This window comes from Perna viridis, chromosome 1 (genome assembly GCF_037379345.1).
Source record: "Perna viridis isolate PV_CMFRI_1.1 ecotype Kerala chromosome 1, ASM3737934v1, whole genome shotgun sequence".
NCBI classification, from domain to species: domain Eukaryota; kingdom Metazoa; phylum Mollusca; class Bivalvia; order Mytilida; family Mytilidae; genus Perna; species Perna viridis.
In genome coordinates this window covers 31,454,526-31,468,442 of record NC_142445.1, presented here as the reverse complement: position 1 = coordinate 31,468,442, position 13,917 = coordinate 31,454,526, and the positions used below count along the sequence as shown (strand labels likewise).

The 13,917-nt window shown below is 30.8% G+C and overlaps 1 protein-coding gene across 6 annotated transcripts in view; it reads right to left on the bottom strand.

The window, feature by feature from the left end:
* The window catches only part of LOC148628370 (inositol 1,4,5-trisphosphate-gated calcium channel ITPR1-like), an 85,185-nt gene that overhangs the window by 35,618 nt on the left and 35,650 nt on the right, over nucleotides 1-13,917 (bottom strand). For all 6 annotated transcript variants that reach the window (XM_088586180.1, XM_088586205.1, XM_088586198.1 and 3 more), the window contains 13 exons: nucleotides 12,823-12,929; nucleotides 12,454-12,550; nucleotides 8,490-8,541; nucleotides 7,292-7,457; nucleotides 6,372-6,536; nucleotides 5,775-5,837; nucleotides 5,481-5,573; nucleotides 4,039-4,182; nucleotides 3,064-3,189; nucleotides 2,272-2,472; nucleotides 1,297-1,548; nucleotides 619-744; nucleotides 41-169 (listed from right to left, as the gene is read on the bottom strand). In XM_088586180.1, the coding sequence (XP_088442306.1) occupies nucleotides 41-169; nucleotides 619-744; nucleotides 1,297-1,548; nucleotides 2,272-2,472; nucleotides 3,064-3,189; nucleotides 4,039-4,182; nucleotides 5,481-5,573; nucleotides 5,775-5,837; nucleotides 6,372-6,536; nucleotides 7,292-7,457; nucleotides 8,490-8,541; nucleotides 12,454-12,550; nucleotides 12,823-12,929 (1,721 nt within the window). The remainder of the gene's footprint in view (nucleotides 1-40; nucleotides 170-618; nucleotides 745-1,296; nucleotides 1,549-2,271; nucleotides 2,473-3,063; nucleotides 3,190-4,038; nucleotides 4,183-5,480; nucleotides 5,574-5,774; nucleotides 5,838-6,371; nucleotides 6,537-7,291; nucleotides 7,458-8,489; nucleotides 8,542-12,453; nucleotides 12,551-12,822; nucleotides 12,930-13,917) is intronic.

The window sequence follows — 13,917 nt, the reverse complement described above, 5'->3', positions numbered from 1 at the left end:
ATGTAGCAGGTCTTATTTTTTATCTTTAAATATATCATACCTGTAGAGCTGTTGTTTGGTCAGAAAATGGAGAACTAAAAAATGTGTAAATAACATTCATCACAGTCTCTGTAACATAATTCTCTAAAGCAATGTCAGCATGTCGACGATCTGTTGTTGCTGTTGAGACCTATTGTCAAAAGAGTTAGCAAAAAATTGTATTATTTTTTTTTTCTAGCAAATAAGTTTCACAGAAATTAACTAGAAAATTTCAGTAAATAAAACATATGCATTACATTTTTGGTTAATCAGTTGAATCATTAGGCTTACTTAAAATACAAAATGTTCAAGGTCTTGGTTCTAGAGTCTTCACAAGCAAATAACATACATAGAAAAAATATATAAATTCCTTGATAAAAGTCATAAGATTCTAATATGTAAAGAATGGCTTGCTAACATATGTTTATCATATGTTAGTGAAAAATAAATATGACTAACATCAGATTATCATATGTAAACAGAAACAGATCATAATGATATTGTGCTTTATATGATACATTTGACTGTATATGGGAACATATATGAGCTACACCTACAGATAAAGTAATAAATGTCATGTGACCACTGTCACAAACATACCATTCCCATATCTTCCAGGAAATTTTTGAAAAGATTCCACATATGGGGACTTGCATATATTTCTTTCATTTCAACCTCAGTATCAATATAGCAATGGTTCAGAAAGTTTATGTATGCAGCTTTTACCTAGAAAAAGGAAAAATTCAATCAATTTAAAATGAAATTTTACAACAAAACAAAAAACAAAAAAAAAACATGTTTTCAAGTGATTATCCTTTTGTTAAAAGTTCACATGCTTTTTAAATTTTTTTTAAGATTATTACAGGTATTTTATCTATAAATTAATCCTACCAATAAATTTTATTTTCTATTCAAATACCATATACAATTCAGAGCAATGGGGATAATTACCACCACATTTCGAAACCTATCTTTTTTTACTTTGTTTGATGCAAAAATACCTAATATCTACATCACAGAACAAATCAATTAAAAAGCTTACAAGAATTATATTTGATTGAAAACTTACATTTGAATGTTTATAAAAATCAATATCCCTCTTACTGTGATTCTGTGTTTTTTTAATATGCAGTGTTTTCCATAAAAATGGATAAGCAATTACCGGTACAAGTTTGCAGAATTATAAATTTAAAATACTGAGAAACATCTTCATAAAACAATAACTGCCAATAATATTAAGAAAAATTGTAATTGGTAAAACTAATAAATACGACTCACTTCAGGAATACAGTCAGGATGAGAGACAACACGAACTATATCATCCAAAGGCAAGAGAGAATGGCATTTAATTTCTGTATAAACATTCTTGCCCTCTGTACACAGGGCTAACAGCTGGACCAAGTTGATATGATAAATAAGAGGACTCGCAGCATCAGTTCTATGGCGCTCAGATCTCATTAGTTCTGTATAGTCTTGGAAGGACTTCCTGTCATTGTAGAACAACAGAACTTCTTCACCAACATTCACAAGCTGAAAATGCATAGTAAAATTTACCAATCATATTTTGAGGATTGAATCGACAATTTATGTTTAAGAAACATGAGGATAATATTAGCTCAAAAACTCCCTTCATGAAAGAACTTTTGACTTTGACAAATTTTGAATATACATGTATATCTTTTGTTCTTATTGCCAATTTTTTTTTTATCTTAAGCATCAAGATTGATTGACTGAAGTTTAATGTCCTATGACAGGGCATGACTAGTCTGGCACACTGAACAAGATTCAAAATGTGCTTGCACAGAGAAGTAACAGCCTGCAGAAAGTCATTTTATCAAACTGATTAACATTATATTCTGTTTCCAAGGCAAGGAAATCACTTAATCTACAATGTGCCATGTGCAAATTTTTAAAGTCTTTGGTATAAACTAGCTGAGTGAAAAACAGTCACTCGAGGAAAGCATACTACCACAAGACCATGCTTGCTGTTGAAGTTAGATAGTATCACTAGAATCACACCAAACCACATTCATTTATAATATTCTAAGTGTATTAATTTATGTGCTTGTTTATTTCTCCAGATTCTGTCAACAGAAAACATTTGTTGATATCAATTGTTTGTGGTTTCAATAAATGATTAGTGTTAAAAAAAAACAATTTTTGAGGTACATGTACTAATTTTTGTGTTTATCTGTTCACTGCAAAAAACGGAAAAAATAGTACACCCTGAAAACTTATAGATTAATTCCTTACCTCTGCCATTACCATATCCTGACATTTCTTAATATATTTATTTTCTGCCTTAACTATTGTTTGTAAAAACTTTAAGTAAGGAACATGTCTTCCATGAGTCTCAATACAGTGGACGAAGTGTTGAACAACCGTTTCTGATATATCACTACACAATACAGCATTGTCTTGGAATATAGCTGTCATGGTTTCAGCTTCCAATAACTGAAAAAAAAATCATTTTTTTCATGGAGTTCAATTCCAGGCAAATGTAACATGTTTATTTTTCCTAGATGCTAGCTAGGATGTTCATCTTTATTTATCTATTTTTGTGTTAAGGTCAACAAGCATTTCTTGACAGGAAAGTTATTGGGTCAGTTTAAAGTTTACCAATAAAATAATTTAGTGTTCATGTTTTTTTATTTCTATGGCACTGTTTAGTAATATTTTTAAACAAACAAAATTTCATAGATAATTGATGAATCAAGGCACAAATGTCACTTTATTTTTAATAATGATAACATCATAGTAATTATCAAGCTTGTCCTGGTGAGCTCATCTGAATTTAAGTGATAAAGTCACTATCAAATAACAAATGTCATTTACTAGATATATAGCCTATATTTGAAAAAAAAATCACATAAAATCTGGCCACCTCAGAAACAAAAGAGCCACCAAGTACATCTAGAAAATACTGCTACAATTAGTACACAGTAACAGTAAATCACTATTGACTTTACCCCTTGTTGCAGATGAAAAGTGCTAAATCTAAGGCACATAAAAGAGCAAACAAATATGTCAATATGACACACTTACCCCAGGATTCATAAATAGTTCTAGATTCTGATGTAACAAGGCTTGATTCTGTTGGTTTTTCAGACAGAAATTCTGTAGAAACTCATGAGCAAATCTCATTATCTCATGCATTCTGACATCATCATTCTGAAAAAAAAATATATCATGGAAATCTCATTATCTCATGCATTCTGACATCATCATTCTGAAAAAAAAATATATCATGGATTGTTTCTTCACACCAATAGCCACACAGTCTTCAATAATAGCCTGCTATATTATGACCCATTATAATGAGGAGCATAAAAAGTTTCTAACATAAACTGAATATTGAAGTAGTCCCTCAAAAAAATTATGGCTGTCATCTTGAACTTTTAAAATCAATGTGGTGTTTTCATCTCCACCACAAGGAAAGATTAGTATATTTCCTTAAAGTTTTCCTCTGGGATATTACACTAGACATAACAGTAGCAACTCCGCACATGTTCAAGAAAAGTAAAGTTAGGTTACCCTGCCAGTGCACCTGTTTCATGCTTCCTGTTATATTTTGTAATAGTACACCATATAGCAAGGTAATTTTTGCAAGGTTATAAATGTTGCTATATTGTGAGTATCACTGAAGTGTAAAAATAAAAACTAGCTAAATTTAGGTACACGTTTTACAATAAAATTTCAACCTGCTAAATTTGATTACCCTTCTTCATGTGAATTTAAGAAAACCAAGCAAACATCATTAGGATTTACTCCTCATCTACCCAGAAACCAAATAGGAAACTTTTAAAGTCATTTACATGGAATTGCAAAGTTCCTTAACGTATCCAGTACACAGTGTGTTGTATATTTACTTGAAGTTTTGCTTGTTTTACATTCAATTGTGGTATGTCATTCATGTTACTGTTTCTCTAATCTATCATTGCCTGTATCTCTAACACTTTTGGTTCTGTAAGTTTTGTATTACAATTTCTATGAATATCTTATCAAAAATGTCTTACTTACTGTCTCATATGGAATCTGAAGTAATTCTAAGACTACTTGGTGAGCACTCATGTTCCTTAAGAGTCTTTGTTCATGTGTTTTAGGACGTTTACTAGTGCCATCAACAGTTTCTTGTACACATAGTCTTGTTAATCTCTTCAGTATCTACAAATAATGCATCTTTGAATATTAAACTAGAATAAATGGTTATCACAGAGATATGTTTTGCCTGTAGCATATGGACACTGTTAATAGTGACGATATTACTAATTTTATATAATATGAGCAATTTATCATAGCAATACAACTATTTGACATCATCAAAGTGGACAGATTCCTCTGGTATAGTTTATTGTTTGCATATATGGAACTGTGATAAAGTGATGAAATGTAAAATTTCAAAGTCAATAGATCTTGACTGTGGGGGCATATGCATAAAAGAGATATGGAACTATGAAGTAGTGATGATAATGCAACTACATACCAAAGACAACTGACCTAACCAGTACAAGTGATTCATGTTTAACTGAACTTCTCAGAAAACTTAAAATCTGAACAAGAAATTGCAAAGTCAATAAACTGTGGCTGTGGGGGCAAATACATGAAACAGATACAGCATTGTGATAGATCGATGCTAATATAACTGCATTCCAAATATCATTGACCTAGCACAAGTGTTCATATCATACTGACCTAATCAGAATCCTTAATATTAAAATCTAAACATGAAGTTTGAAATTTCAAAGTCAACAGACCATGACTGTGGGGGCATATGCATGAAATGCATACAGAGTTGTGAAACAATGATGCTAATGTAACTGCATACCAAACATAGTTGACCTAGCACAAGTGGTTCATATCAAATTTAATAAGAATCCTTAATATTAAAATCTGGACACTGATGCTGAAAAAGCAATACCTTAGTTTTGCCTCTGGGGCAAGACCCACACTGAGAGCAATGCACACTAAATTGATACCCCATACTTCCCCTATTGATAACATGCACATTTTGAAAAATTACCTTGAAAATCAATAGTGTATAAAATTTTAATAAGAACTATTTATGAAGTATGTTTATTCTTAAGTGTCCACTAAAAGCCAATCATTGATGTAGGTGGAGAAGTGGACCAGAGAAAGGTACCAACCTTCTGTGAGATGGAAGTGTGGAAGGAATGACAGACAACCCTATCACTATATACTTTGCACGTGGGGGTATCATAAATTGCACTTATTTCACCTTATAAAGATATATCATTCTAGGCTAAAAATTAGAAAAAAACAACAAAAAAAATTAACAAAACAGACAATACTTTTGAATATTGCAGAATTTTACATCAAAATATACAATTGTTACTGAATTCAAGAGTATACTAGGTTCCATCTATAACGTACGATTAACCCAATGAAACATTGATCTCGTAAAGAAAAAAATTAGGCAAAAAATTTTAAAAAAAAACACTTACATTTTTTATCTTTCTGTAATTTTCTGCAGACTGTGGTTCAACAGGTGGACCTAGATCAAGATCTATAGGTGATCCTTGGTCAGCTGAAATATTCTGTAAAAAAATATTACATAAACAATATGATTTCTATATCATAGAACAGTTATACAATGAATTGTAAATGCTGAAGCAAAAAATACAAAAAAATAAAATCTCCCTGATGCTTTATGTTTGGCTCAATATGTTTTCAATATGAGAAACTTGTTACATTAAATCCAACTAAAGGATAAAGATCATCTTAAAATAAATACACACCCATACAGAAGGTTGCTTCACTTTCTTTTTAACTTCTATGTCAGATCGGTCTTCTTTGCTACCCTGAAAAAAAATTCCCATCTTTTTTATATATTGATTTGATGAAATTCAATGATCAACTTCACAATTAGTTGTTAGTGTAAAAATAGTCATAAGCAACGATGTAATAACAGAAATAATACAGATAATACAACTTACCATAAATTTTATACATGCCATGTTATTTGTGATGGTTTAGCAGCATTGACACAAGGCTAACAATATAAACATGACAACTGAAATATTGTGGCCAGTTAGCATTTATGCTCTTTCAATAGGAGTGATAAGTATAGAAATTAATTGGCTTAGAAGTTATAAATTTGGCTAAAATCACAAACAGATATCAAAATGATGACAAAAAAGAGCAGAAACAAAATTCTTTACTCTCTTATCCAAAAAAAAAAAAAAATTGAAGGGACAAATAATTGTGTGATTATGAATCTTTCTTTGTTTGTTTGTTGGGGTTTAACGTCCGAGCAGCAATATTTCTGCTATATTCAGACGAGATTATGAATATAGAAAGAAGAGTAGCTTTATCTCATGATTAAATGATCATACCTTGCTTTCACTGTCATCTGGCTGTTTTTTACTCTTCTTTTCACTAGACTGTTTGACTTTATACACCCACAGTTCAGATTTCTCAACCAAGTTCCTCAGTTCATCTAGGTCAGTTTTGATTTGCTTGTAATTTTCAACATCACTATTGGTAACAAGAAGCTGAACCTGTTGGTAAAAACATGGACAGTGAAATAAAGCTGGTTATAAGATTATTAGTAGTACAAATGTTTTATTTTAATTGCCGTAACACAACAAAGATTTGGAATTCAATGTAAAGTACCAGCATACTCCAGAATTAGAATAAGACCTATTAATACTTCCATCCAGTCACTACATGTAGGATCATTCTTTTTTTCAATTCAGATAACCTTTTAAGAATCCTTGGAATTTACATGTAAAAAATGCCTTTCAAATTCTGATCAGAAATATCAATTTGAATTTCATACAGTGACCAAATTTACAAACACATAAAGTAGTCCTTATCTTAATCAGCTTGGCTCAAGTATGAAGACTGTTCCTTTTTTCTTCATACTTTTGTAAATCTAAGTTCTTTTGCTACGTTATCGATTCTCATTTACAAGATATAAACCAATTTTCCAGTTGAGAATTGAAAACTTCAATTTTCAACATGCAAGCTTATTTAAACATCAGCATCAAGAATTGAGAAGTGAACCAAGACTTGAATGAAGAATCTCAGGAATATTTCAGGAAACTCAAGTAAATGTCATCATCCATTGGTTAAAAAAATGTGTGCTTTTTTCAAGTATATAAAAAGTACAATCATACTAATTTAATTCAGTGCAATTTTAAGCTTGTCACATTTTTTTCATAATAAACATTTCTTCTTTACAATATTTCTGAGAGGCGAAGATTACAGAAGATAAATAATAGTAGTCACTATCAATTTTTAGTCTTTTCACCTGTTTGAATGCTTGAAGAACTTCTTGTCTCTGACTAAAATGTCTAAACAGTAGCTGCAGTGCACCAGACACCAGTGTTGGGTAATTGTGCATCACCAGATTCAACAAAACTCGCAAAAACACCTTGCCACCTTGTCCATCTAAATCTAAATCTTGAGTTTCAGAGCTACAAAAAAAGGTTCATCTTACAAGAATTTAAAACAAAATTGAAATGTAAATTTTTCAATATCAGAATGAAGTTAACGTTTACTGATAGCAGGTAATTTTTTAATATTAATATGTTTGCCTTCACTTGTTTACAAAATAAAAAAAATTAATAGAAATAATATTTTCAAGCAATAATTTTGCAACATACTGATACAGTCAATCTGTCTTAAGTGACCTTCTAATGGTTGGGAAAAATATTAGACAGTAGGTCCCTCAATCTCAATAAAATATGAATTATCAATTGTTCCATTCAGTCACTGCATGTAGGATTTAACAACACTCCATTCTACTTTCTGTTCTGTAACCTATCTGATCCACCAATCAGATTTAATCTGTCATAATTTTGAATGCATTATTCAATGGGAAATCCCTGAAGAATCCAAAAAGGTCATCTAAACAGAAAGTTCACTGGAGTGTTGTTCTACTTGTAGTGATTCATTTTGAATTAGATTGGTGATGGCTAAAACAAGTTTGACTGATTTCTGACTACAATTGAACAAGACTGTTTATTCTTTATCATAATTTACCAATAAAACAAGCGACCAAGTAAAGGAAAGGCTAAGAAAACAACCATAACAGATTGACCTAGACTGACAAACAACCTCTGTGTATGTAACAGGTGTTAGGAAAGTAGTTAAGTCATAATATATAGTATTTTTGCACATGACATGTTTATTGCATTCTATAAGGAGTAAAATGTACTAGTTTTGAAGGCTAAACAGAATGCCTTGGTTAATAAAAAAAGTTTGCTCCTAAAAGTTAATAGTCTCAACTGTATTTTCCCAGTGTCTCTGTAACACTCAATGACAACAAAAACTAACATTATATTCTCCACAATTTAAAAGCAATGGTATTTTGGTGAAGGCCAAAAAGGGTGAGCTACATTAAATATACGAAGAACTTTGACAGGGGCTTACAGTGATAGCAACTGTACAACAGGTATTGGCCCTTAGCACCACTAAGAAGTTTGTTTTACAATCTTAAATCTTACCTCCCATCAAATATACCCTCTGCATGAGTACTTATAGCTTCCAGGTCTAGACCTGAAAATAGTAATTCAAACTCTTATATCAGTCTACAAAATTATGAGCAATATTGATTGATTAATGTTTATTTAAGAACTTATTTAACTTTTGTAAGGTCATGAACATGTAAAATCTAAACTGAAAATTCTACAGTACTTTAATTTTATTTTCATTACATAATTACAATAATTAATTAATAACATTAAATCTAAAATTACAAAATGCCAACTTTGACAAACAGATTATAAAGTATTTTCAAATCTATTTTTTATACCCATGTAATTCAAAATTATACATATTTTTTTTCAAGGTGTCTTTTTTTATTATATTGTGTCAGTTCTATGATAAAGGTTCTGTTCTGAATGAAAAATTACAACATAAAAGCATGTAAAGGGAGATGACATTTTTTTAAAAAGTGTCTTACTTTCATTTGTCACACTTTATGAATAAGTAAATAAAAAACATAGTCATACAGTCTAGCAAAAATATTTTTAATTTTACTTTAAAAATTTTAATAAACTACACAGTTATCAATTAGAAAATATGTTTTATATAAAGTAATTAACAATGTTTCACAATACTCATAGACATGGTTAGTAAAAGACATACTGAGTATAAAATAGAGTAACTACTGAGTTATACAAGATGCAAACAAGATTACCACATTAAATACAGGTATTTCTAAGAATCATGTAGATCTATTGTTATATAATTATAAATCATTACATTTATATGGGAACCAGTCATCAATTTCACAGGTGTAAACAAGTAGTAAGTTATGAGCTGTGACATCACCATATTATTTCCTTTAATGACATAACTTTCAACTTATTTCATAATTACAGATTTTTATGAAATTGACTCCTTATTTGTTACATTCATACAATCATAATAGTTATTTTTATTACTTTGTCTTGAATAAAATTAAAAGACAGTGGCTGACCTCATAAAAAGATGTAAGTGTAATATTGAATGCAAGTTCTGACACTACAATGAGAGACCACATTGTGCCCACAATAAATTTTACCATTAAGCCTATTTGTAAAACTTGATTTTTTGTTATTACATTTTAATTACTGAACATTTGTAAAGACAGGGCCTGACCACTGCATGATTCTTAAAACAAGTTTACATTTTCAAGGGGAATAACAACACCAAGCAAACCAACTCAGAGATGTTTCAGGCTTAATGTCTGTATGTTGCTCAACTTGACTTTTGAATATTGATAAAATCCAACTCAATCTGTAATCCATTCTAACATACATCAGATACTGAAAAACAATTTCCAGATTTCCAAATTGTCTAAACTGTCTGACATGACTGTTTTCCAACTGCATGGTTCTGGTCATACCTATATCTCTCATACCAAGGTAAATTTTAAAAACACAGGCCCCTAACAGAGGAAATTGGAAGTGTACCCTTTTATGGAAGCAAAACAGCTGTAAAGCCTAGATATTGGTAAATCACTAATAAAAGTGAAAACATTTTATTCAAATAACCCCCTCCCAAACCCCTTAAAATGTCTGGCTATGGGTATGTATAGTACATGTATCATCCCAACATAGACACTGACATCCAAAATGGTAAGGAATTTCATATAGTGACAAGAATTTTGAAGATATATGTATTTGGGTAAGTCACAAAAAGGTTGAACAAAAAGGATCTAATGCAGGGAGATGAGTTCTATGTAATGTATAAATGTAAAAAATTTCATTACACAAGCACATTTTGTATTAACTGTAGAAAAAATACAGAACATTTAAATAACCAGGAAGGCCTATAGAACTTCATTTATTTACCATGATAAGGGTAAATATAATAAATAAATGTCTTCCTTAGATGCTTTTAATTTTAAGTTGTTTTTTTAACCAAATTCCCTGTTCAAAACATTCCTGCAATGTATTATTATATACTGAACGTTTCACACAAGTGACATAACACAACCAGAAAGACAAATCTAGCCAAATATATTTAATATACACCAATTCCTAAATAATTTATAAACAGGCAAGTGGATATGAAAGGGATTGTTTTTCAAATTGCAAAAATATAAGGTCTAGAAAGTCTGAATCACAAAAAATAAGAAAGTTTACAAATGTGTCAAACAATACCAATCACAAATAAGTTAAAATTATGGAGAATCAGTCATCATAAATTAAATCAGAACTATTTACTGTAAACCTTTTGTTGTAATTGAAACTTACCATCTAACTAATAAGTTATTAAAGATTTTTAAAAATCTACAAAAAAGATTTCACCATGAACTGCATTAGGTACTTGCTGAGAAAAATGAAGAGTGTTACTCTGGGTAGACTATATATATACAAAATTTCTATTTATCTGACATGAATCTCTGGTTTCCTAGACACTATACATGATTGATTGATTGTTGGGGTTTAATGCTCGAGCAGCAATATTTCAGCTATATTCAGGCGATGAACATGAAAGGGATGATAAAATGAACATTTAATGATGATGATGAAATGAATAAAGGGATGAGACACAAGGATAATAGGGTCGACAAATTTTGATTGCCACAAGATAAAAGGGAGGGATGGGTAGGGTCAGGCAAGTTAGTCTCCTGTGGAGGAGCGCAAAGGTTCCTACTCCTATCGAATACCATAGTAGGGTTCTTTAAAGTGCGAGGAATGTGGCATCTTTCCCAACACAGTGCACCACTATGGTTTGCGGTCAGATTTTCTGTATTATAGCCTGACAACCCCAGCATGTAACACACCAGGGGTACCCCATTCCACCACCTAAGGTACACAACCCAGTTGCTCTGTGGGCTTAGCGCTGCTGCAGATCTAAGGTTTTCTTGAAAACTTTGTTGCAGCAAGGCATCTTGATAGTTAGCATTTTTGAATTCTACTGGAATATAATTTCCATTCTAAAATATGAATAAGAATTATCTAGACAAGAAATCTTCTAAGACGGGAGTTTGAGATGGTACAATGATCAGTAGCATATTAGATGTGTTATAATACATTGTTAGATGATACAGTCCAGGCAGACAATAGGCACATACTTGAACTTTCTTTTAAAAAAAAACAACAGAATACTGTATTTGGCTAACATACTTTTTTTTAACTTATATTCTAACACATATATTTGGTGAGACTATAAAATTTCTTAAAAGTCCTTTTAACATTTTTCATACTGCAACCTTTCAATCCTAATAGACCAATATAATGACCATATTTTACAAGCGATATATGATCACTGACTGAATATTACTTTAGTTGTTCACAAGCCTGAAGTTACCAGGATATCACTTTCCTTTCTCCAAATCAATCCCATTATTTATTGTTTAAACTTAAACATTATCCATAATTCTCATTTTTTCTTCTGAAAAAAAAATTCTTGCTATAAAAGGAGGCATAAGATTTTCATTTTTATCATTTACAATAAATATTGCTACACATTCAAGTTTTTTTTTTTTTTTTTTTTTTTTTTTTTTTTTCACAGAAGATAAAGCCTGGAGTTTTTTTTTTCAAACAACCATAAATCTAAACTTCCTTAAATTTAAGTAGCACTCAAACTAAGAATCATGCAAAATGTGATTCATAGGTGAAAAGCCTACATATTTTTAAATTTGATATTTTGTTTTGCTATAGTAAACAGAAATTAAGGGAGATAACTCTGTAAATGCCACTCAAATACAATAGAATCTATTGGATTTTCAATGTTGATTATCTCCTAAGAGCAGGCAGATTTGAACGAATAATTACACATTTCATAATATAAACCCATAAAACAACTTACAAAAATAAAAATATATGTAGTCTTTTTAAGGATGTATCACATTTTACAGATTTTGCATGATTCTTACAAAGACTACTACTTAACACCAAGTACATGTATGTGCCTATTTTCATATTAGATCAAGATGCATTGTTAGTGAATACTAACTAGCAACAAGCAATTTACCATCTGAGTCTCTCATAGAATTATTGTCATCAAATTCACGTTTGAAAATTGCCAACAGGCAAGTAATTCTATAGTCCAGACGTACATCTAAAATAAACTACAAGACAACAAAAAACAAGTATGTGTATAATATATGTAACTGTGCATCAAAATTTAGTCTGCAAAACCTCTTATTTATCTTTATAGTACATGTATATCATTTTTTCAATAGAATAATATAAAGGTTCGATACCCATGTATTAAAATATAACTTCAGATCTTTAAGTAAAAACTAAAATGAAACAAAAAGAACTCCTAAAAAAATAACCATAAACTTGTGACGGTCAAATTAATAACCCATAATAGAACAAATCAAATATAAATACCCACCTTCAATATTTCAATGATTTTAAGTTTTGTATCCATGACAACAGTGTCAACTTCCTCCTCTGACTTTTTTGGTGACATGACATCTGAGATAATAGTCTTGTCTTGTTCTGAAAAGATAAGTAAAATCATAAATAAAACATGAAGTTGCATGCATTGTTGTGCTAGATATACCCAACTAGTACAGGAATTTGATATCAGGCAGCACCTAAAAATGCTTCCTACATATGCCCCATCTATATAAAGCCACACACCAAATTTGAAATCAATGAACCCATTAGGAGCCAAGATTTTTGTGACGTTAATTCCCCTGTCATTCTACATAGTGAAAAATGGCTACACAGAACAGGAAGTTGGTAACAGACAGATATCAAAATGAGCATACAACATATGCCTAGCTATATCAGTGTATCCATTGGAAACCAACATAATTGCAACAGAATTTGAAGGGATGGATGGAATGAGGGATGGGCGGACAAGGTGATTCCAATATTGAGTAGGGGTATAAAAAAAAATCTGTCTATAATATTATTTCATATGAAGAAGAGTTATTTTGAAATGTAACTATAGTTATTTTGATATTGCATCTTTGGACCTCCAAAAAATAACCTTAGAGTGTTAAAAGGCTAGCCATGTTAAACTTTTAATCAGAAGAAAAGTTAAAGTTGTAGGAAGCACATGTCAACTGTTGTTGATCTAAAGCCATGTTTTACCTACAATGAACTGAATCCAAGGAATTCCACTTGATTATTGTCTTTCTTTTGTTTATTCTGTTAAATAAAAATATTTGTGGTTCCAAAAAATGAGTATCGTTATATATTGTTAAAAATCAATTTCCCTGATATCATTTTCACGCTTTTCTGTCCACCACAAAAAAAAAGGAAAAATTAGTACACTGTGAAAATTAATACATTTACAGTGGCCACAGGTGCCACATGTAGACATCAGATAACTTGGAGGGAATGCCATGCCTACATACCACATGTAGATATCAGATAACTTGGAGGGAAAGCCATGCCTACATACCACATGTAGACATCAGATAACTTGGAGGGAAAGCCATGCCTACATATCCCATGTAGGCATCAGATAACTTGG